The sequence below is a fragment of the Oncorhynchus kisutch genome, linkage group LG11, assembly GCF_002021735.2.
Source record: "Oncorhynchus kisutch isolate 150728-3 linkage group LG11, Okis_V2, whole genome shotgun sequence".
NCBI classification, from domain to species: domain Eukaryota; kingdom Metazoa; phylum Chordata; class Actinopteri; order Salmoniformes; family Salmonidae; genus Oncorhynchus; species Oncorhynchus kisutch.
Window position 1 is genome coordinate 58,289,864 of NC_034184.2, and position 24,866 is coordinate 58,314,729.

At 41.7% G+C, this 24,866-nt stretch overlaps 2 protein-coding genes across 3 annotated transcripts; one reads left to right on the forward strand and one right to left on the reverse strand.

Annotated features, from left to right (window-relative positions):
* Positions 1–7,873: 7,873 nt before the first annotated feature.
* mnx1 (motor neuron and pancreas homeobox 1) lies at positions 7,874–11,198 on the forward strand. Of its 2 annotated transcripts, none has more exons than XM_031835960.1 (3): positions 7,874–8,865; positions 9,768–9,928; positions 10,178–11,198. In XM_031835960.1, the coding sequence occupies exons 1-3, from the start codon at positions 8,259–8,261 to the stop codon at positions 10,463–10,465; spliced, it is 1,056 nt and encodes a 351-aa protein (XP_031691820.1). In that variant the 5' UTR covers positions 7,874–8,258; the 3' UTR covers positions 10,466–11,198. The 2 variants fall into 2 exon arrangements, with proteins under 2 accessions (XP_031691820.1, XP_020349695.1); XM_020494106.2 differs by having other exon boundaries at positions 7,876–8,874; positions 10,178–11,197.
* A 3,743-nt stretch (positions 11,199–14,941) lies between these two features.
* nom1 (nucleolar protein with MIF4G domain 1) lies at positions 14,942–24,818 on the reverse strand. The gene is made up of 11 exons (XM_020494835.2): positions 23,525–24,818; positions 23,190–23,302; positions 22,385–22,580; positions 21,439–21,762; positions 21,133–21,243; positions 20,595–20,765; positions 20,177–20,298; positions 19,938–20,070; positions 18,912–19,043; positions 18,559–18,668; positions 14,942–18,247 (listed from the first exon to the last, which is right to left on the reverse strand). The coding sequence occupies exons 1-11, from the start codon at positions 24,470–24,472 to the stop codon at positions 18,070–18,072; spliced, it is 2,538 nt and encodes an 845-aa protein (XP_020350424.1). The 5' UTR covers positions 24,473–24,818; the 3' UTR covers positions 14,942–18,069.
* Between the last annotated feature and the right edge of the window lie 48 nt (positions 24,819–24,866).

The window sequence follows — 24,866 nt, forward strand, 5'->3', positions numbered from 1 at the left end:
CCAATAGACTATGTACAGCTGCAGTGATCGGTTAGCTGCTCAGATAGCTGATGTTTGAAGTTGGTGAGGGAGATAAAAGTCTCCAACTTCAGCGATTTTTGCAATTCGTTCCAGTCACAGGCAGCAGAGTACTGGAACGAAAGGCGGCCAAATGAGGTGTTGGCTTTAGGGATGATCAGTGAGATACACCTGCTGGAGCGCGTGCTACGGATGGGTGTTGCCATCGTGACCAGTGAGCTGAGATAAGGCGGAGCTTTACCTAGCATGGACTTGTAGATGACCTGGAGCCAGTGGGTCTGGCGACGAATATGTAGCGAGGGCCAGCCGACTAGCGCATACAAGTCGCAGTGGTGGGTGGTATAAGGTGCTTTAGTGACAAAACGGATGGCACTGTGATAGACTGCATCCAGTTTGCTGAGTAGAGTGTTGGAAGCCATTTTGTATGTAATATGAATACAATGTTAGATGCATTAATAGTGTACATTTATGAATGGAAAGATATCCAAACCTTAAACATATTGTTTTATTATACAGGTTTATCTAAATTACTTGTGCATATGACCCTGGCTGTCTTATTTAGGAGTGGACTTGAAACTGCTGCTGTTCATTAGCAACATGCATGCCCCGCCCACCTGACTATCTGTATGTTTCACCCATCTATAGTATTTCCTGTGTTGGAGGGGTCCAAAATCTACTTGGCACTTAAATCTCGCTGGATTGATTGCTTATATTTTACTCCTGCGACTCATTCTTCCTCTTGCTTGTGCCTGTCGTTTTTTCGTTGACGTTTTGACCACAGAAACGTTTTAATGACCTGTCCAAAAACTCTGGTAATGGTTGAAATAGACTCGTCTATAAGAATGCTTAGTCGGGGAACTTACATCACAAGAAAGATAAGAAAGAAATAACTTTATTTTAATGAGTTTTCATTTTTTTGTGGAATTGAAAAAGTTTAATTTAATACAGTTGAAATGTTTACAAATTACAAATTAGATGCACTGAAATGTAAGCAACTAACGAAAATGACACCTGGATTATCCTGCTATTGACACACTTGTTGAATTATGCAACAGAATTTGACAACAAAATTAATGAGGCAGTCTCGACAGCGCAGGTGTAGGTAGGCGTCATATTAGCTCTCAAACTCTAGGCTGCATTCTGCCATTTTCAGCCATTAGCTTTGCCCGCTACTACCTCATGTGAACTACAATCCCAATGCTGTTTTTAAAGTTTAACAGTGTTAATAATCATGTCATCAAATCAAATGTTATTGGTCACATGCACATGGTTAGCAGATGTTAATGCGAGTGTAGCGAAATGCTTATGCTTCTAGTTTCTGACAGTGCAGTAATATCGAACAAGTAATCTAACAATTTCCCAACAACTACCTAATACACACACATCTGAAGGGGTGAATGAGAATATGTACATATAAATATATGGATGAGCGATGGCTGAGCGGCATAGGCAAGGTGCAACAGATGGTATAAAAACAGTATATACATGTGATATGAGTAATGTAAGATATGTAAACATTAAAGTGACATTATTTAAAGTGACTAGTGATCCATTTTTTTAAGTGGCCAGTCACTAACTCAGCAGCCTCTCTGAGTTAGTGATTGCTGTTTAGTAGTCTGATGGCCTTGAGTCTCTCGGTCCCAGCTTTGATGCACCTGTACTGACCTCGCCTTCTGGATGGTAGCGGTGTGAACAGGCAGTGGCTCGGGTGGTTGTTGTCCTTGATGATCTTTTTGGCCTTCCTGTGACATCAGGTACTGTAGGTGTCATGGAGGGCAGGTAGTTTGCCCCCCGGTGATGCGTTGTGCAGACCACAACACCCTCTGGAGAGCCTGTGATACAGCCCGACAGGATGCTCTCGATTGTGCATCTGTAAAAGTTTGTCAGGGTTTTGGGTGACGAGACAAATTTATTTCGCCTCCTGAGGTTGAAGAGGCACTATTGAACCTTCTTCACCACACTGTCTGTGTGGGTGGACCATTTCAGTTTGTCTGTGATGTGTACGCCGAGGAACTTAATTTTACACCTTCACCACTGCTGTCCCTTCGATGTGGATGGGGGAGTGCCGAGGGGGGGGGGGGGGGGGGGGGGGTGCTCCTTCTGCTGTTTCCTGAAGTCCATGATCTTCTCCTTTGTTTTGTTGACATTGAGTGAGAGGTTGTTTTCCCGACACCACACTCCGATTGCCCTCACCTCCTCCCTGTAGGCTGTCTCGTTGTTGTTGGTAATGGCCACACAATCGTGGGTGAACAGGGAGTACAGGAGGGGGTTGAGCACGCACCCTTGTGGGGCCCCAGTGTTGAGGATCAGCGAAGTGGAGATGTTGTTTCCTACCTTCACCACCTGGGGGAGGCCCAACAGAAAGTCCAGGACCCAATTGCACAGGGCAGTGTGCAGTGTGATGGTGATTGCATCGTCTGTGGACCTGTTGGGGCGGTATACAAACTGAAGTGGGTCTAGGGTGGCCGGTAAGGTGGAGGTGATATGATCCTTGACTAGTCTCTCAAAGCACTTCATGATGATAGAAGTGAGTACTACGGGGCGGTAGTAATTTAGTTCAGTTATCTTTGCCTTCTTGGGTACAGGAACAATGGTGGCCATCTTGAAGTATGTGGCGACAGCAGACTGGGATAGGGAGTGATTGAATATATCTGCAAACATACCATTTGATTGATCTTCTGTGATATGTCTTTGGAAGCTTATGGCCCTTATCTTTCATCAGCGAGAAAGAATCCTTCCAATAAAAAAGATTCACTTACTGTAGTAGTTTTGCATAGATCCATACAGCTATGGGTGCCTCCATCCAACTAGACTACACTTCTGCTACACTTCCCATGGTATTCTTACCCACATGTGTTTGGAGCATGCTAGAAAGCTAATTAGCGCTGGTCTTCCTTCTGTTTTCTGTAAACAATCGCTGTAACATGGATATATGGAAACACTAAGCCTAGCAAGGTGTGTATCAATTGAACCTTTTGTTTTTTGACAATAACTTCTTGCTGATATGAAAGATACGACGGTCCTTATGCTTCCAAAACCATACCTCAAGCAACGCATGTTAATGTTCAGATTGAGGGTTGGGGCTCTAAACAAAACTCCCCCATACAGGTTGTGCTTTCATCCAATGACTCTTATGTGTAATGGAACTGAGAGTCATGATCAAGAGCTAGCCTCATATATACTACAGTCACTGTCCTAAATAGAGCATGCTTTTTGTGGTTACAGCCCTGTTCCACCTGTTTATGTTAATTTCTTCATAATGCACATACCCCATTGTATTTATGGAAATAATTGTCTTTTAACACAAAATATAAACACAATATATACGAGTGTATTCTAAGAAGGTGACGTTTTACATTAAATTGAATCCCTAACCTCCATTCATTATTTGTCTGTGCTATAATTCAGTCAATATCGGAAGGATTTTTACAATTCTAAAAGTTTGGATCCATTGTCCAACTGTTGCAGTTATTAGAATTGTTTTTAAAACCTTTTAACAATTTTGATGACCAATACTACTGTTCCCTCAATCTCCCATTTCTGTTCAGAAGGATTGATTGATGTAATCCTTTTTCTGTGTGAAAAGAGATATAAAGAGCTAATCCAGTAATTCTCCTGAGATACTTAAGCCACTTTCCACCCTCCATTAAGTCAAAGAAGGTCAATCATTTGTGCCATTTTATGTGCAATTAAAAGTCATACAGTATATCATTGTCAAGACATTTTCATTATTTTATTGTTACAGTGATCTGCAGAAATTTCAGACATCAAGTTTTCAGTTTACCTGCTCACCCCCACAATAATTTCTGTCTTAAACACTTCCATGAAAACTTATCAACACATTCACACTGCACAGCTGAACAATCGCTTAACGTGGACAAATCACAAGTGGTAAGTTAGCTGTTTAGAGTTGCCAAAGTAATGGACAAAGGATAAAGGCACCCATTACGGCCTCATATTTTGTGCTTATACATGTTTCCTTGTTTTTGTCTCAGGACCAAGTCAAGACATCAAGATCAGGACTAGAGGTACACATTTCAAGATACCATAAACCTCTGGCCTGTCAAAGATTAATTCAGCGTTGAAAAATGGAAGGACTGCATGGTGTTGTAGCTACATCTAATCTAATCAATTTAAGCACACAGGTTTGAAGTGTCTTTTTATAAAATAAATCATCATAATGTACTGTCTGTGGGATGTCACGTCACTACATTTCCCCTGAATACAAAATGGAAAGGCTTGACAGAAAATAAGGAGAAACGGGTTTTTGGGTGATGGATGCTCCTCAAGGAAATTCATTGCAGTTTGCTAATGGATAAAAAAGACGCTTTAGGGGGTGCAAATGTTAGTATATTTTTTTCTTAAAAACACTTGATGTAAAAGTCTAAACAGTGATAGTGTTAATCATACTCAACTGCGTCATCATCAATGTATTGCTTTTGAGCAGAAGGCAATGAACATTAATTGTGCTGAACAAGTGCACTTTATTCTTTATTAAATTTAAATAGCGCCCTGTTTTGTCACATCCATTAGTTATTATTTTCTTTGCTTGTGTTTAAAAATCCATGAAGGCAATATATTAATTAAATAACAAATCACAGCGAGATTTCTTATTAGCATACAGGTTGACCAGCTGCTGCTTCTGCAAAAACAAATAAACAAATAGCACTCCTTCAGAAAAAAAGAAAACGTCGGCCTAATAACTTAAAATAGCCAGGTTCGAAGATCTGTAAAGTAATTATATTAAATAATAAACATGGTTGCTTAACACTTTGACAGGTGCACAATGAATCAATTCCATTGTCAATTGGAAACAAACTTTCGAAGATTCCCTCGACAACATTTCAGATCGCCAATCACGGTGTCTCGTGTCATGGCGGAATGAATGGCCTATCTCGCGTCATCTCGTTTGGTTGAAATTTTACAACACGAAAGCAGACTGATTTGACCGTCACTCCATGTAATTGAAAATGTTCGTTGGGTTCATGAAATAAAATAGTTTCACCGTAAACACGTTGGATTACAGAAAGGTAAACCTATAACTTTTTAAGGGTATAATTCCAGCAGACTATAGGTTGATGACGGAAGTGGATGGTGGTGTTGATGATTGGCCTAGGCTACTTGTTGTTTATGACGATGTGATTGGCCTAAACAACAATAACACCAATATGGATAATAATAATTTATTTTTAACAATGTTGCACTATTAACAATAATGGATATTTATCTTAGAAAGAAAATTATCAACAATTTTGAATAAAACTTTTCAAGTTTTGAATAATTTTCATTCATTGGATGTTTACTGAAAATAAATTATTAGGCCATTGCAATTGGTCATTTTTTTTATAAGATCCTTAAAAACGACTGCTATTTTCCTCCAAAATAAAACAAGATCTGCATTATAATAGGCCTATAGCACAAGTTACATTCTATTGAGTGGTTCATGTCACCATGCTGAAGGACATTGAGATAAATGATCAATAGTTCTCTGCAGCCAAACAAAATTGATGGCACGTCTCCAACAAATTAGCCAGCAATACTGAATTTCAAGAAGGACGTTTAGACATATTGCGTGTGTTGCAGAGAAATTAGATCTCTACTCAGGTCCAGCAGTCTACAAAAAGCATATGCACAGGTCTTGCAGAATGTAATCTTCCCACTAATGATATTCAGTAATGGAGTCTATCGTCCAAGGTCTTATATAGAAAGAAATAGGCCTGCTCTGCTTCCTCAACAAATGACATTGAGAAAATGATTATGTGCCACAAATGTGCTTAAAAACAGTCCTATACATTTCAAGCCAGTGGTCATTTGTGCCAATTAAATTGAATGTGTTTATTGCAATAGAAGAGACAGTGCAGGTCCCCTTTAAATTGCATTTTCACAATGAACACATTTACCGAGAGTAATTAATATATAAACTATCTCGATTTGTCACTTTGATTTGTATTTTAGTTAATTGTGAAAGTAATTACGGCGCAAATGAACACCTTTCAGGAAAGACTGGAGTTTTAGGGTCCTCTTCCATCTCAGGGTGCCATATTAATTTTACCTCCTGTTGATGTGATGAAAAAGGGGAATAAATCTCCGTGATTGGTGCAGGCCAATAGTAAATGGCTTCATATTTCACTGGTGCTTTAATAGAAATATTCATGTGGCCCCTTAATGAAATTAAAACGGGGGTGGGGACAAAGCACAGATCTAACGGTGTGGCACTGTTAAGATATTAAGAAAATAATGAAAGCGAGATGTTTTAGTGATTCAGAAGGCACAGATGCTGTTCATAAATTCCAAAACTACCGAAATTGGACTGTCAAAACGTTTTCTTAATGGATCTCAAAGCTCATCATAAAAAAATACAAATTAATCCATGTTCGAAATGTCGAAAGGAGAAAATTATCTGAGGCCTGAGCGAGATAAAAGTCATATCAAGATAACCCCAATGCCATTATTTGATTAACTTTTAGGTTCAGGTTTAAGCCTTCTAATTTTGTGGTGCATACGTGGATTCACTTTACATGATGCCACACATCAATCTAAGACTCAGCTATTATTCCGTAATCGGTCATGATATTATCAAGGTTTCCAATTAAATGGTGATCCTTTACTTGGAACTACCCAGTGACTTGTTGATTTCCCCAGAGCAAATAAACGTCTGCGCCGTTCCCAAGAGAGTGGTTAGCTGATGAATTGACAAAAACTAATCAGCTTTATTGGGAGACAAGTTAAGGGCAACAGGGTGTCAATAATTCTCATCTTGACCTCTTCTTCCATTAACATTAAGTGGCTTATTAGACCAAAAGGCAACCACCCCAGAGCTATAGGCCTACACGGAGCATATAGCTCAAATAACTAACTAATCTATGCTTCCTATTTTGTGCGCTCAATTGTATCCGGCTACTACGGATTTTTCACACATTTTTGTCTCAATTGATGACAATTAGTGCACTTTTCATAATTGCGTTTCAATAATTGCCATACATTAGAGCCTAAAATCTCAAAAATGTGTCGTGGTTTTGAATGTTTTCTTGGAAAACGAAGTCTACAGCATGAGGCGGGGTGTGTATTTAGCAGCTGCAAGCCGAGACATAAAGGAATTGATCCAGGGGGCAGCTAGGTCAGTTCAGAATCTTCAAATATATATGGTCTTACCCTAATTAGAAATATTTTATAATTTAATACACTTTGAAAAGTCAAATATAATTAAAGGAGTTAAAAAATGAAAATGTGTTGCATTGAGTTCATCCCAGAACACACAAAAAAAAACTCCAGTCATCATATAACCTTTATTTTTTCAGGGTTCCGGGAGGCTATGCACTCCATGATATCAAGACAGTTAGGCCTACATTTCACATTTATATTGTGGGACAGAGCAGAAAATGTAGGACTTTTCGATCTCTCGGGTTTGGGTAGTGGCATAAGGCAGGCTCTTAGCTAGACTTCCCAGTTGGGCTCGTAAGATCTCCGGGTCATGCATAGACACAGTTTTTCATTTGTGACGTTAAACTTTCGGGGGGAGGAATATGTATTGCATGGCGCGATGAAGGCATACGTTTTCAGACATAACAAAATGCTACTATTATGCTACTGTATAGGCCTCATCCAAAATATTTTGGGGAATATGTATGTCATTACCAAAATCACGAAAACGTAGGCTAGATAAACCATGAAAATCCAAAATATTGAATAGGCCTACATGGTTGTGGGGCAAAATGTAGGCCTAATGAAATGCATGCGACAATGTCGAAAATTGGAATTGCCCTCGATGCCCACCCATTGTCTTACATTGCAGAAATAAATAAATATATATTGTAGTCTACAATAACGAGCCCTTGGCACTACGGTGAATGGCAAACGATTCTCTTCACAAAGATGTACACACAAAAAAAAAACATTTAAATAGTTTCCTATGGTTGCAATCACCAGGCGTTGAAGTATTCACAGTGGAATTAAATTAAAGTTACATACTGTAACTCGAAATAATGTCAATACAAGCTCTCAAAAAAAATTCTTAAATGTATCCGTTTTATGCAACATTTCGATAATTTTCCTTGTATAAATGAAAATATGATTTTTTAAACTTATTTAAAAACAACAACTAAAGTGGGGCGGTTCATTTATTGGAGAGGTATGCAATGTGCAGAAAAAAACGCACCGTGAACATGTCTTGAATTGACCAATGGGACAACTCCATGCCAAATGGGTGGAACCAATCCCCTACCGAATAGGAATGAAGTGTCATGTGGAGTTTCACCGTTCACACTTTAACCGAGATCAAAACTTTGAGAGGTGGAACAACAACGACACTTCAACATCGTTTTGATAGGCAACTAACTGTTCAACGTCTGCAAACGACGGGGACACTGGTTCAAATGGAGAAATCTACAAATTTCCGCATCGATGCGCTTCTCGCTGTTGACCCGCCGAAGGTGCAGACATCTCCGCTTGCGCTTGTGACTTCTTTATCCTCCTCTTCCATTTCATCGTCCGGAAGTGTACAAGCCTCAGAATTGAATGCCGACTCTTTAAGGACTGAGACTCCGTCTCCACCGAGGATTTCCTCCTGTGGTTTGATTCCTAAACCGGGCTTCTTGAACAGTCCCCACAGTATTGTTGGATTACATCCACAGAGTAGCGCAGGGATCCCTCCCCAGGCTCTCTACGGCCACCCCATGTATACCTACTCCCTCGGGCAGCACCCTGCCCTGTCCTATTCATATCCTCATGGGTCCCATCACCACCATCCCAGTGACTCCCTCAAACTGTCTGCCGGGACCTTTCAGCTCGACCACTGGCTGCGAGTCTCCACAGCGGGAATGATGCTACCCAAAATGCCCGATTTTAACTGTGAGTATTGTGAGTATACCTGTTTATTTTTCATCGTTTTTGTCGTCTATGCTTTTACATTATTTTTGTACTTCTAATAAATAATTGTTTTTGCTTTACACGTGGCGAGTAAATTCATGCATTTTACATTATTGATCCATTGATGCCTTTATATTATGGCCCCGTGACTTGAAGAAATGTTCCCAGCCAAAAAGGCTGTTTGAGTGAGAGGAGAGAGGGTGATAGGTTTTCAGAGAGGAACTAAAATGGACAGATAATGGACAGTGGGAAAGTGACAGAAGAGTGTGAAACCCACAGCCGACACACTGTTTGCTCACCAGATACTGCCTTTTTGTTCCTGTTCGTTTTAACAGATTTGTTCAAAATGAGGTGGCAAATAGCTTAGGTCTCATTGAGTACTTATTCTATGGCAATGTTAGATGTTGGCTCTAACAATATTTTGGCAATTTTGAACCGGAACTCGTACTGTTTCTTGAGGAGGCAGTGTGCATAAACGCAGACATTTTTTTTATCCCAAAGGCTATGTGGTCTCTATATATGTTCAATTTAAATCGGTTTCAGTTCAAGCTTTTCGCTATTTTCGCTATTCAGCAACAAATTCCCCATTTTAACCTAAAATTATTACCGTTTGTTTTTCAATTTGCTTATTACAAAATTGTATCTTGCAAGCCAATATCATAGGTTTAAATGAAATTGCTATCTCAATTAGGACCCATATGCCTATTATTCCTCCGTTTTGCAGGCATATAAGGATTATTAATATAGCCTAGGTCTGCTATATACTGCCTATCGAATAATGCATCCAAATGCGTGAATATTCCTAATGTAAAAACATGCACGCCCGGTGTCATGCTTTTTTCTTGACCTTATTACAAGAAATTGACTTATATTTTGTTTTCTAGCTCAGGCCCAATCAAACTTGCTTGGAAAGTGCAGAAGACCAAGGACTGCATTCACAAGTCAGCAGCTCCTGGAGCTGGAGCATCAATTCAAACTAAATAAGTATCTGTCGCGACCAAAGCGCTTTGAAGTGGCTACATCCTTGATGCTGACGGAAACGCAGGTATATAAGAGCTACATTTCCAACAAATACATGTTTGTTTGAGAGACATTGTAAAACATACCACTATTAGGCTATTCAATCAGTTTTACACTGTTATTTAGTTGTGTGTTATATAGTCAAGTCAGGTGGTGCTGGAGGTGCCCATTACGCACGGCGCTTACGCGTATTACAAAACGGCCAATTAATAATTGAATAACATTTTTTTTTTCAAAACATTGCCTCATAAATATTTTTTATTTTCATTTTCAGGTGAAAATTTGGTTCCAGAACAGGCGGATGAAGTGGAAACGGAGCAAGAAGGCCAAAGAGCAAGCCGCGCAGGAGGCAGAGAATAAGAAAAACAACAAAAACGGCCAGGAGAAATCTGACGGACAGGAAAAAACGGATTATCAAAAGACTGGTTCTGCAAAAAGTAACAGAATAAGAGACTTCGGGGACAGTGACGATGATGACGGTGGCAACTTCCTGTACAACTCATCGGATTGCTCTTCAGACGACGAGAGAAACCACACCAGTGATATAAGTCCACAACCTTGAGACAGGGACAAGGAAACGTGGGACAAGGAAACGTGCATTTTTGAAAAACTATACACTCCTTAAACTACAGATGCATGTAGGCCTACAGTAATAAAAACATTAAAACCTACCCGGAAATTCAGAAATTAAATGAGAATAATTTGGAAAACACTAAAGGATCCATGCCTGACTGAGATTCAGTGTGTGCAGAATGGCTCTAGCAAGCAAGGTCAGATTGACGTTTTAGAAGGTAGTATTGAGGTACATTATTTGTAACATTGCATGGTTTTATGTGACAATGTCATGTTTTCACTCAGTTGTTTTAGGACCCTAATGTCCACTACAATCATATGGGTTCTCCACTATAGGGGTTATTATCATAATATTTTGATATGGCGACCAACTGTAAATTCAGACATGCCACATTTAGCATTTTCTTTTGTTTCATGTTTTTGAACATTGTGTGGTTTTACACTTATGTCATTGCGTCATATAGGCCTACCATTTACGTGCAGAAAAATGTTATGCGTTTATTTTTGTACACTGTGTTTATAAAATGTCTACATGTCTGCATGCTATATTATTGTTTACCGTCTCCCATGGTACAGACGACATTAAATAAATGTGTTTTTCAATGCTGACGAATGTGAATCTATTAAACACACTTTTCCAACTAGGATCCCATTTTGGTCTTAGTTTAGAGGTCATTATTTTTTATTTAACTAGGCAAGTCAGTTAAGAAACACAGACGTGTTGCGTCGCAGCTATACATTTATAAAGTGTGATGTGTTTAACAGTGTACCATGCTTCTCATTCATGTTCGACCAAATGCATTATGCATTTTTTTTTTTTTACTGAGAAAATAAGTGTTCCAAAATTTGTTCCTGAAGTTTGGAGTTCCTGCTGTGTTAGTATTGGTTATTGATTGAGGAGTAATTCCTCACAGCTGAGTTTGCCCAGCTGTGTGGGTATATAGAGAGCGAGCTCCTTTATCAGCTCATCAACACCTCCCAGCCAGGTATTGGACGGGAAAACTCGTTGGGAGGGCAGGACGGGGAGCAAAGCTTGAGGAAACATAGCTTTGAAAGTAGACAAGAGTCGGCACGTGTCCCAAATGGCACCCTATTCCTTTTAAAGTGCACTCCTCTTGACCAGGGCCCACAGGGCTCTCGTCAAAAGTAGTGCACTATATAGAGAATAAGTTGCCTTTTGTGATTTACCAGAGTCAGTCTGAATGGAACACACACAGCCAACCATTGATGGTAGCAATCAACACACAGAAATAGGCAATTATAGTCACTGTACTACAGTGTAAGCGTTGTAAAATATTGAGCTCTTAGGCTAATAATAGGCCTAGCTCCTCCATATTTAGTTTATTCCTGTGTGACTTTGTTAGTACTGTATAGTGTTGATTAAGTAGTACGTACTACAGATGATGGGATTACAGACACCTAACTGGCTGGTTGTGTTTGCTATCTGGACAGGTTTCAGTAGAACATCTTAGCAGACCCATTACAGCAGGGTCACCCAGGGGTCAATACCAACCTGATGACTCCCACCTGCATACAATAGCCTGTGTGATCTTCACTGACTCGTCTGTCTATTTATCTTGCAGTCCCAATCTGCCTCTAGTTGACTCACTGGGTTTTCTCGTTGTAAACCACAGAGACTGACTCATTCAGACCAGCAATATCGTCATGGGAGTCTATTCATGTAGCGGTTCAGAAAATGCATATGATGCAACTTTCGCATTCATCAAAATACATAAATATTAGACATCACAAAGGCTTTGAGGACGAAAGCACTGCCACCCTCCCAAAGAAGCCATTGTAAGGTCTGAGAGAGAGATGTTTCCTCTGAGTGACCCCTGTGGCCCTGTCTCACCCTCTGGCCACTCAGGCCCACACACAGCTGAATGCAAACGTTATTAATGGAGCTAATTAATAGTAGCAGGCATCAAATGTAACGCATTGACTCTGCTATGCGACACATGCAACCACTGTTGTCAGAGACGGAATAAAAACCCAGTGTCCTTTCATTCTGATGGGTAGTCTACACAGAATATGAATGAACATGAGACTAGACATCACAAATACTCATTAACGAAATGTTGATACATTCAAGGGGGGAAAAAACACCAAAAGATTGAATAGTGATTCAGTTGGCACATCTAGAAGAAGGCGTAAACATGGACGCTTGCGCATTGGAAGAGGTCAATCATTTCACAGAGGAACGCTAATGGCGTTGACAACAGATTAGAAAGTGACCTATAAAGTTGGCTATGGACAAGCAGATGCCACTGGCATACACAAAGCCATTCATTTTCTCCTCAACCACCTCCTCCTCAGCCGCAAGTCATGGTTAAGGTTATACACCAAGGAAATGTAACTGTGTAGGATTTATAATTGAACATAGGGAGTACACAACCCCTTGTTATTCAGGAAGATGATTAATCAACTAGAGATTCAAACTTAAAACAGGCTTCAATAGACTGCTTTAGTACAATGTAATATTAATATACTGTACCTATAAAAACATACAAGTAGTGTTGATGGTCCCGTAAATTCTATATGAATGCTCAGACATTGTTTCACACTGCCCCCGAGAGGATTATTTCTTATAACTACGGTGTCTGCTCAAAACAGACTCCTAGATTGTATGACCACGGGTCTCTAACCTTTTCTAGCATGAGAGCTACTTCAAAAAAAAAATCTAACATGTGGCAAGCTACTCCTTTTTTTTCATAGCTTTTACATAGGCACATTCTTCTCTTACCCTGCAACTCTTCCCCGGGTCTTTGGTGCACAAGAGGTGTGTTTTCTGTCAATATACAGTACCAGTCAAACGTTTGGACACACCTACTCATTCAAGGGTTTTTCTTTATTTTTACTATTTTCTACATTGTAGAATAATAGTGAAAACATGAAAACTAGGAAATAACACATATGGAATCATGTAACCAAAAATGTGTTAAACAAATCTAAATGCATTTTATATTTGAGACTATTCAAAGTAGACACCGTTTGCTTTGATGACAGCTTTGCACAGTCTTGGCATTCTCTCAACCAGCTTCATGAGGAATGCTTTTCCAACAATCTTGATGGAGTTTACACATATGCTGAGCACTTGCTGGCTGCATTCCTTCACTCTGAGGTCTAACTCATCCCAAACCATCTCAATTGGGTTGAGGTCGGGTGATTGTGGAGGCCAGGTCATCTGATACAGCACCCGACCACTCTCCCTCTTGGTCAAAAAGCCTTTACACAGCCTGGAGGTGTGTTTTGGGTCATTGTCCTGTTAAAAAAACAAATGACAGTCCCACTACGTGCAAACCAGATGATGGGATGGTGTATCGCTGCAGAATGCTGTGGTAGCCATGCTGGTTAAGTGTGCCTCAAATTCTAAATTACTGACATTGTCACCAGCAAAGCACCCACACACCATCACATCTCCTCCTCCATGCTTCATCGTGGGAACCACACATGCAGAGATCATCCGTTCACTTACTCTGCATCTCACGAAGATGTCAGTTGGAACCAAAAATGTCAAATTTGGACTCATCAGACCAAAGGACAGAATTCCTCCGGTCTAATGTCCATTGCTCGTGATTCTTGGCCCAAGCAAGTCTCTTCTTCTTATTGGTGTCCTTTAGTAGTGGTTGCTTTGCAGCTATTCGACCATGAAGGCCTGATTCACGCAGTCTCCTCTGAACAGATGTTGAAATTAGTCTTTTACTTGAACTCTGTAAAGCATTTATTTGGGCTGCAATCTGAGGCTGGTAACTCTAATGAAATTATCCTCTGCAGCAGAGGTGGCTCTGGGTCTTCCTTTCCTGTGGCGGCTCTCATGAGAACCAGTTTCATCATAGCGCTTGATCGTTTTTGTGACTGCACTTGAAAAAAAAAGTTAAAACTTTCATGTCTTAATGTAATGATGGACTGTCGTTTCTCTTTGCTTATTTGAGCTGTTCTTGCCATAATATGAACTTGGTCTTTTACCAAATAGGGCTATCATCTGCATACCTCCCCTACCTTGTCACAACACAACTGATTGGCTCAAATGCATTAGGAAGGAAATAAATTCCACAAATGAACTTTTAACAAGGCACACCTGCTAATTGAAATGCATTCCAGGCAACTACCTCATGAAGCTGCCTGAGGGAATGCCAAGAGTGTGCAAAGCTGTCATCAAGGCAAAGGGTGGCTACTGTGAAGAATCCCAAATATACTTTTTTGTTTACTACATGATTCCATGTGTTATTTCATAATGTTGGTGTCTTCACTATTATTCTACAATGTAGAAAATAGCAAAAATAATGAAAAACCCTGAAATGAGTAGGTGTGTCCAAACTTTTGACTGGTACTATACTTGGTAAAATAATGGTTAATAAACAACTCTTAGAGCCCCACAAAAATGTATGTTCTGAGTCTATGTCAATGATGAAATCACATCAGAAGACCAATTTTGAGGTCTGAAAAAAATCTAATAAAAGTGATCAAAAAAAAGTAACTCCCCTTTAATTGAGCATTAATAAAGCAAAAGAGAAGAATGTATTGGTTTAGCAATGTTACTGGGTCGTCAACAGTTAATAAAGCAAGAGAGGAATTTGTCGGTCAAGCATGTTACTGGGTCATCACTAGTTAATAAAGCAAAAGAGGAATTTGTCTGTCACAAAGTCATAAACTCCACCTATTTCTACAATGTCTCTAATTAAAATCTGTTTCTAAACCTAACCACACTGCTAACTTCTATCCACAAAAAGGTTATCATTAGTAACGCTAGCTGGTTACATACGGAGTAATAGACAAATGTGTGAAACAGACAGACGGGTAATTTTGCTGGAAATTAATTGGCATATAAACTCAGCAAAAAAAGAAACGTCCCTTTTTCAGGACCCTGTCTTTCAAAAATAATTTGTAAACATCCAAATAACTTCACAGATCTTTCCCATGCTTGTTCAATGAACCATAAACAATTAATGAACATGCACCTATGGAACGGTCGTTAAGACACTAACAGCTTACAGACGGTAGGCAATTAATGAAAACTTAGGACACTAAAGAGGCATTTCTACTGACTCTGAAAAACACCAAAAGAAAGATGCCCAGGGTCCCTGCTCATCTGCGTGAACGTGCCTTAGGCATGTGGCAAGGAGGCATGAGGACTGCAGATGTGGCTAGGGCAATACATTGCAATGTCCGTACTGTGAGACGTCTAAGACAGCGCTACAGGGAGACAGGAAGGACAGCTGATTGTCCTCTCAGTGGCAGACCATGTGTAACAACACCTGCACAGGATCAGTACATCCGAACATCACACCTGCGGGACAGGTACAGGATGGCAACAACTGCCCAAGTTACACCAGGAACGCACAATCCCTCCATCAGTGCTCAGACTGTCTGCAATAGGCTGAGAAGAGGCTCGACTGAGGGCTTGTAGGCCTGTTGTAAGGCAGGTCCTCACCAGACATCACCGGCAACAACGTCGCCTATGGGCACAAACCCACCATCGCTGGACCAGACAGGACTGGCAAAAAGTACTCTTCACTGAGGAGTCGCAGTTTTGTCTCACTATGGGTGATGGTCGGATTCACATTTATAGTCGAGGGAATGAGTGTTACAGAGGCCTGTACTCTGGAGCGGGATCGATTTGAAGGTGGAGGTTCCGCCATGGTCTGGGGAGGTGTGTCACAGCATCATCGGACTGAGCTTGTTGTCATTGCAGGCAATCTCAACGCTGTGCATTACAGGGAAGACCATCCTCCTCCCTCGTGTGGTACCCTTCCTGCAGGCTCATCCTGACATGACCCTCCAGCATGACAATTCCACCAGCCACACTGCTCGTTTTGTGCGTGATTTCCTGCAAGACAGGAATGTCAGTGTTCTGCCATGGCCAGCGAAGAGCCCGGATCTCAATCCCATTAAGCACGTCTGGGACCTGTTGGATCGGAGGGTGAGGGCTAGGGCCATTCCCCCAGAAATGTCTGGGAACTTGCAGGTGCCTTGGTGGAAGAGTGGGGTAACCTCTCACAGCAAGAACTGGCAAACCTGGTACAGTCCATAAGGAGATGCACTGCAGTACTTAATGCAGCTGGTGCCCTACCAGATACTGACTGTTACTTTTGATTTTGACCCTCCCTTTGTTCAAGGACACATTATTCAATTTATGTTAGTCACATGTCTGAGGAACTTGTTCAGTTTGTCTCAGTTGTTGAATCGTGTTATGTTCATACAAATATTTACACATGATAAGTTTGATGAAAATAAACGCAGTTGACAGTGAGAGGACATTTCTTTTTTTGCTGAGTTTATATTACGTTGGGCTTTTTAACCCAATAGCTGCTAACTAGGAGTGGGATAATGTCAGGATTTGATTGGATAGTAGACGGGAACTTTGTTTCTGAAAGTTTGAGACGGGACACGTGGGGAAAAAATGCATTTACTTTCAGAAATGCTTGGTAGCTCGCTATCCACCTGATGGAGAGCTCTGCACTAGACACTAAATTGAAGAATACACATCGTAACTGGGAAGAACTGCCTGAAGTTGTCAAATAAGAAACCCTCGTTTTCATTTTCCATAGCAAAATATTTTACGACATTTTGCTACTGTGTACATGAATGAATGTGACCCCAGTTTGACTGCTACTGACATTATGCAAATAAAGTTAATTAATGCACTGCCATGAAAAAAAACACAAATGCATTGAGACCCAGTTAACCAGATTAATCCAAATTAAAAAAAGGTGTATTATTGCCTCATGCACCGACATCAAATGTTTATAAACAGTTTGGAAACATTTCACTGGGTTAATCCTGTATTCATCTGTAAAATACATTTTAGTACACTTACATACCATTGATGCATCTTAAAAACTGAAAACCATGAAATTTGTACAAAAGGGGTAGCAGGTAACCTAGCGGTTAGCGAGGCGAGCCAGCAACTGTTGGGTTGCCAGTTAGAATCCTGGGTCAGATGGGAAAAATCGGTTGGGAACTGCTCACAACTGGAGGGTTGCTGGTATCAAATCCTCAATGCCGTTACCTGCCTTTGTGCCCTTGAGCAAGGCACTTAACCCCCCCCCCCCCCGCCAAAAAAATAACGGTCTGTATGTGTAGGGATTCTGCACTCTGGAAATATTTTCCACTGTCATGTTCATTAGCAGTGCGCCACTTGATGAAGCCCCTACTTCATTTGGATATTTACAATGTCATCAGAAGTCATCTCTGTTGTTTACGAAACGGAGATCATTCAAATGAGGTCTGTCCTTATTTGGGGCAATCCTCAAACTCACACAAACAAAAAATGGTGAAATCTTTAAAGGAATAGTGCTACTTAGTCAGATTAACTCGTGGGTTACCATTTTTGTGTCTCCGTGCGCAGTATGAAGGATGTTAGAGGTAGTTTCTCGAACCAATGCTAACGAGTGTTAGCGTAATGACTGGAAGTCTACAGGTACGCTAGCATGCCACATTGGCTCGCAAAACTACCTCTTAACCACCTTCATACTGCACGCAGAGACAAACATCTCTTGGGTTTGTTGTCTGTAAAAAAAACGAGCATGTTCCCCCAACAGGGCTCTTTTGTTCTCCTGGTGTTCTCCCAGTGTCTCAGTGTGTGTTTGTGTTTTACAGTTTGAGTTTAGTCTCTTTGGCCTCCATGGCCTTGGTGGCAACCTCGGCTCGCTCTGACAGAAGGTCTGCTTGCTCAGCTGGTCCCTGCGACTGGGCATTCTTCAGTAGGAAGTGACTGATGAACAGCTTCAAGCCCTCCCGCAGCATTCCTAGCTTGGGAATTCCCGAAATCCTGAGGAGACCGAACACAATGAAAGACATTAATACCAGACGTTTCACATAGTCAAACATCAGCGGTGCGGTTTTACAGGATGGCCGAAGTACAAGGAGGAGAGGTTCTCATGACTGGGAGAGAAGAGCAATATGGCCCTGATAGAATTTCTTCTCAACAAATTATAGAATGACTCAGAAAATGTATATGTGATGAAAACACGTGTTTATCATTGATATACCCTGGCCCGTATGCAAAATGTCATTAATGGAAACTGAGAAACTCAGTCTAAACTCAGTTTGGACTGGAATGTGATGCATTACGTCACTCACCTTCCAAATATGTTTGTAAGATCCTCCATCTCTGTGTCTTTTAACAGCTTAGTCAATACCTGACGCAGGAACTTGACTTTAGGCTTGTCCAACTCACCAAACTCTATCACCTACAAAGAGACAGAGCAAAAGTGGCACCAAAAGTTAATTCGAAGGTAAGTTAGCGAGCTGATATTTGTAGTGGCAGTTTAAAGAAACCCGAACCACGGATTTGTTTCTCCTGGCCCATAGACTACTTTCAGGGTCAGAAGAAAACCTAACATTAGGTTGTAAAATACTGAACTTCCCCTTTAACATTCATCAAATCACTTCCCTATGACCAGATTTCATCTCTATAACATGGTGTGTCAGACCTTGAGTATGGAGAGGGAGAGGCACTTTCTCCGGAGGAAGCGTGTGACCAGCTGGACCAGGTTGCTGAAGGTGCTGGTGGATAAGCTGGACAGGTCCTTGAATTTGTCCCACAGACTGAACTGAAATGTCATCTGGGGAAACATACAACAGAGGATCTGTGGGACTACTGGGGGTTTGGAGGATATGGAAGAACTCCAGCAGTCTATCCTAGTTCCCCTAATCAATTCAAAAGCCTGGGGCCGTCTCAGAGTACCAGTGCATGTGCAATCATGTTCATTAAGATCCAAGAGAGAAAAAAATAACAGATCCCAGTTCAGCATACCTACTCTGAGACGCTTTATGAATACGGGCCCAGTATTACAATCCATGACCCATTCCAACCACAGGAGGTTTCTGAAGGGAGAACTACTCATAATAATGGCGGAACATAGTGACTGGAATGGCATCAAACACCTGGAAACCATGCGTTTGATATATTTGAAACCATTCCATGAACTCCGCTCCGGTCCTTACCACGTTCTCCCCAGTTAAAGTTGCCACCAACCTCCTGTGATTCCAACCCATTAAATACATCAAGCAAACGCATAATCCTGATCTAATCCGCTTGTGAACACCAAACATTTGCACCGCTTCAGATGAAAGCTCTTTAATGGGACAATGGTTATCACTATCATAGATGGGGTAGTAACCTAAAGGGAAGCTTAAGGGGAAGTGAGGGGTTATGACCATTGTCTACTTTCACAGCATGAAACGAAACATCAGAAAGGTGCGAGAGGGAAAAGAGACACTCCCTTGTTTTCCCCACACTGTTGAGGTGAACTGAGGGTCATAGTTGGGTGGCTATAGAGTGAATGTCCCAATCACAACGCTATGGAGCAATTAAGAACCATCAGAATGCCTGAGCAATCATTAAGCTCAGAGTAGGAGACTGTCCATGTTATCTTACTCAGTATGATCAAAAAGGCTAAACTGATTGTAGATCAGCATTCTGAGAGGCTTTCTAATTACGGGCACTGTTCTCTTACCTGGAACCGCCTGTCGTGCTCACAGAACTTCTCTCCCAGTACAGCATAGAAGGCATTGAAGCTCTTCTCCTGGAGGCAGCAGTCCATCAGCACGTGGACGATCTCCCTCTCCTGCTGGTCCTTCAGCCCCAGCCTGCGCACAGAAAATAACGTAGTGCCACATATTAAAACATGTGGCAGTGGCTAGCTTGGTATGCAAGCATTTCGATGTTGCAAAAGGGTAGGGAAACAAAACACACCGTATCAGCTTCTCAAAGGCATCCAGGTAATCCTCGCTGGTCATGATCACGCAGAATATATTTCTCCTGATGTCCGTGTTCATTCGCTGTTTCCGGGCCAGGTCTAAGACCTTGGCGCTGAACTGAGGAGACGGATGAAGGGAAATTGCCATTATGATCAGTAAAATACATTGAAAATGCTGTCCAGTTCAGAATGGCCACTCGAATGTTAATATGAAAGAGCTGCAGTAATGATTTAGTGGGACAACAGGTATGTATAAAACAGCTCAGAGTGGTCGTGCTGATGTAGGATCAGGTCTGCCCCTGTCAATATAATCTTACTAATTTGGATCTAAAAGACTAAAATGATCCTAAACCAGCACGCCTACTCTGAGACACTTGATGCATACGGCCCCAGATCTTTTAGGGTTTTTTGTACCTTTCCTTCTGCAGTAGTCTGTTTTGAGGTCTTGTTGCCCTGGTCACCCATCATGGGGAGTCCGGACCACGATGAGCCCACGATCCACCAGCGGCCCACCTGCTCTGCAGCCAGGAGGTTTTCCAGGGAGACCCTCAGCTTCACATCACTGCCACCCGAACTCTGGTGGATCTAAACTCAACAGTTACAACTCATTCACGTAATGCTCTGGGGTGAAGTTTCCCCTAAATAGATATCTAGGATCAATTTATCCTTACCCAATCCCAACCTTCAATGTTAGCGGGGGAAATGCAAAACTGACCCAAAATCAGTGTCTAGTGGCAACCCCACCTTACTTCTTCATGCTCCCCTAATCTGGGTGCTCAAACCTATCACATAAACTGCTATGTGAGATTATAGCGCCCCCTGGCGGTTTTAGCTAAAAGTTACCAGGGGAAACATCAACAATGGAAGAATATTTCATGGCAGAGCAAAGAATGGTTTTGAGGATATGGTATGACAGTTGTAAAGGTGTAAGTCAATCAGATACGTAACCCACCAGAGTTCTCTGCAGCTTTCTGAGTCTCTCAACAGGCTCTGGGTCGTAGCCAGGGATCTTCCTCATATCGTTGTTCTTCAGAGCCAACATGGTCTCCAGCATGAAGCGCACCTAAAGATTGAGAAGATATTCAGAAGAGAGTTGGCTTGCTAATACATATGACTTGCAAGTTGCTCTGGACAGGAGTCTCTGTCAAATGACCAAAATCAAAATGTAAAATGACCCTGGTTGAATAATGTTACCAACAATGAGGTGCGTATAGACATCGGGTGATGTTGAGAGTGGTGTTGCTGTGACAAACCGTACCCTATTTTCGTCCTGGAACTTGGTGCCCACACCACTGGCCTTGCTCTGGGCCTCAGAGATGAGTTCTTTCAGCGCAAGGGCATCATCCTTCCGCAGGGCGAATCCTACGTTCTTCAGCACGAACAGGACCAGCTCAATGTCCTTCTCGGCGAAGGCCCCCAACAGCATCTTCAGGATGTCAAAGATGAGGAGGGCGTGCACCACCTGGAAGTTGTAGAGATGTGCCACCATGGCCACCAGGTTGTCACACTCCTTGCCTTCGCCGGGGCTCTTGTACAACTCAGCAAACTGCCGCACCACCGTCTCCAAGAAATTAGCCCCCACCTGCAAAATGGTACATCATGTTAAAGGTCAGAAAATAGAGCAAAGAAGTCAATGGAACCCAGAATGCTGGGGGCATGTGAATGTGTGTATGTGGCTATTTACTGATGGGTGGGGAGTAAACAAGACTGAAAGAGATAATGCTAATAGGAAGGTGTGAATTGCTACTTCACCATTCATCAAAAGGGGAGGAATTAGGTTATAAAGGAACTGGAGACAAGTCACACCGAGGACGTAAATCAAACAAACCACAAGCTAACGATCTTTCACAGGTTAAATGGTTACTCCTTTTCTCACAACGACTGTTTCAAAATACTATTTTCTTCTTTCCGTGCTCTTATCAGAAGAGCACACAGGGGTGAACTAAAGGTCACCAAGAGAGAACAGAGGTCTAGACATTTATACCTGCTACCAATCCATTAGGATTCAACTGTCATTTATAGCTGATTGTGACTAGCCCCCCCCCACTTATAAACTATGCCTATGTTCCAAAGAGCAACATATTCCCTATAGAATGCTACTTTTGACCAGAGGCCTACACTATATAGGAAATAGGGTGCCATTTGGGACACAACTGTGTGTGTGTTGAATGACAGGTAATTGTGTTGATGCGGTTCGAACCTACCTCAAGCCCCACTGTGTGATGCAGGATGCTGACAAGCAGGACGTGTTCCATGAGCAGTCTGTCAGGCATCAGGGCTGGGGTGACACAGGCTGCCAGGAGGATCTCCGTCAGGGTGTCGTTCATGTCCTTCCGGCTGGAGCTCATGTACAGCTCTTCCAGCTGGCCACTGATGGACGCCATGTTGGCCTCACTGAGCCTACGGAGGAGAATGCAGCACAGGACAACAATGTTTGAACCAAGATGGACACCAAAACACAAGACTCGGGGTTGTATGTTTACATTTGACATTTTAGTCATTTAGCGGACACTCTTACTCAGAGCGACTTACAGTAGCAACTGCATTCATTTTCGTACTGGTCCCCTGTGGGAACCGAACCCTGGCATTGCAAGCTCCATGCTCTACCAACTGAGCTACACAGGCATCTCAGAGTCGGAGTGCTGATTTAGGATGAGTTTAGCCTTTTCGGTCGATTACACGGACAGGGGGGACCTGGACCCGTAACCACAAAGCATCCCAGAGTAAGTGTGCTGATATAGGATCTGTCCATATAATAGTATTCATTATGACCGAAAAGCTCAATCTGATCTTAGATCAGCATTCCTACTCTGAGATGCTTTGTGGATACAGGCCCAGATCCTAGATCAGCACTCCTACTCTGAGACGCTTGATACATATGGACCTTGAGCACCCCTTGCACCAAAATATGAATTGAGACAAATCCAGTGTGACATCAGATAAAACAGTGCCACGGTACATTGATTAAGATGAAAGAGCATATAATAGTCAAGATCCTCACACCATTACCTGTTCACAAGTCCTTTGACTTGTCTCTTCAGTCTCTCCAACTCAGCTCTGCGCTTATCATCCCCGGTGTCCCGTAGGTGAGGGGGCACGTATTTTCCTGCTGACGGGACAGCCTATACATACAGAGTAGTGTTTCATTCTCAGTCTATACATTTAGGTCCGGTTTCCCAGACACAGATTAAATCTAATGCTGGACTAAAAAGTGTTTTCAGCAGAGATTCTACACTGAGCTTGATTATTTTTTGTCCAGGACAAGGCTTAATCGATGTCTTGGGAAACAGGTCCTTAAATTTAGCTGAAATTCACAAAGATAAGATTCTAATTGGGCAACTTACAGTGTCAGCTTTCGGCCCTGCAAGCGTTGAGTCTCCACTCTCAACTCCCTCATCCTTTACATTCTCTTCTTCCGAAGCTATTCCACCACTCTCATCCATCTCACTTTCGCCATCCTCATCCATTCCATCTTCTTCCTCCTCCTCATCTATCTCATCTTCCTCGATGGTATCCAGGTCTCCATCTCTGCCTAGTTCACTGCCCTCCTCTTCCGAGTCATCTCCTTGTTCTTCCTCCTCTTCGCCGGACATTTCAGATTCACTGTCTTCCAATTTCCTTAGTTTCTCTTTGGCGATGTCCATGTCATCATCACTGTCATGCATCATCCCCGAAGCTGCCGATCCAGCATCCAGCACCCCCAAAATGTAATCCAGTCCATCATCAGCGAATGACTGGGGAAGTTTTTGTTTGTTTTTCCTTTTGTTATACCCAAGAGATCTCTCCAACCTCTTAATTTCTCTGTCCTCAGCAATATTTGCTTCCAAAAGGGCTTTTTTTCTTGATTCCTCAAGTTTGTTTCTTTTCTTTTCTTTCTTAGAAGGTTTCTTAGGTCCTTTTTTCTCAGCCTTCTCTCCTGCGGCAGTCTCAACAGGAGTTGACTTGGGTTGTTGAGATACTGGCTCGTCTTTCTTTACTTTTCCATTAACCTTCTTTGTTTGTTGTTTATCAGATAGGGTTGCAACTTCCTCACTGTCACCAGTGGATGCTTTGAGAGCCTTGTAGCTTTCATAGTGATTCTTAATTTTAGCCTTTTTCATCTTTCTTTGCTCCTTACGCATTTCTTTTCTATTTTTCTTCTTAACAAATCTCAAACCACTGCCATCTTCCGTTTCTTCAGTTTCATCACAGCCTACCTTACTTTTTACAAAGTCGTTAACTGTCATCATATACTTTTGCAATTTACCAGTGTCTTTCTTTCCTTTCCTCTTTGCTTTCCCCTTGCCTTTCATCTCTACAACAGATATAACTAACTATCGTTAACTACCTAGCTATGCTATTATTATTACTTGGCGAAAGACACTGACTTTTATAATTAAATTCCTTTCTGTGTCTCACCGAGTTTAAAGCGTGGCAAGAAGCAAACAAGCTCGTTTATGATTATGAAGCAAGAAAAGCTTGTTTATGAAGCAAAGAGGTACCAAAAAGGTTCAAATAAATAAAAATATAAAACCTACCAGTCGTTAGCTTGGAACACATGAAATAGATAAACAAAACTATCTTAAAACGTCAAATTAGAGACACGTGTATATTCATGACGGCAGCCATTGTTGTTGACAAACGACCCAGGAAACACACCTACCGGGGGAAAAAACAGCTTCCGGGTCATTATTTTTCGTCGAGGAA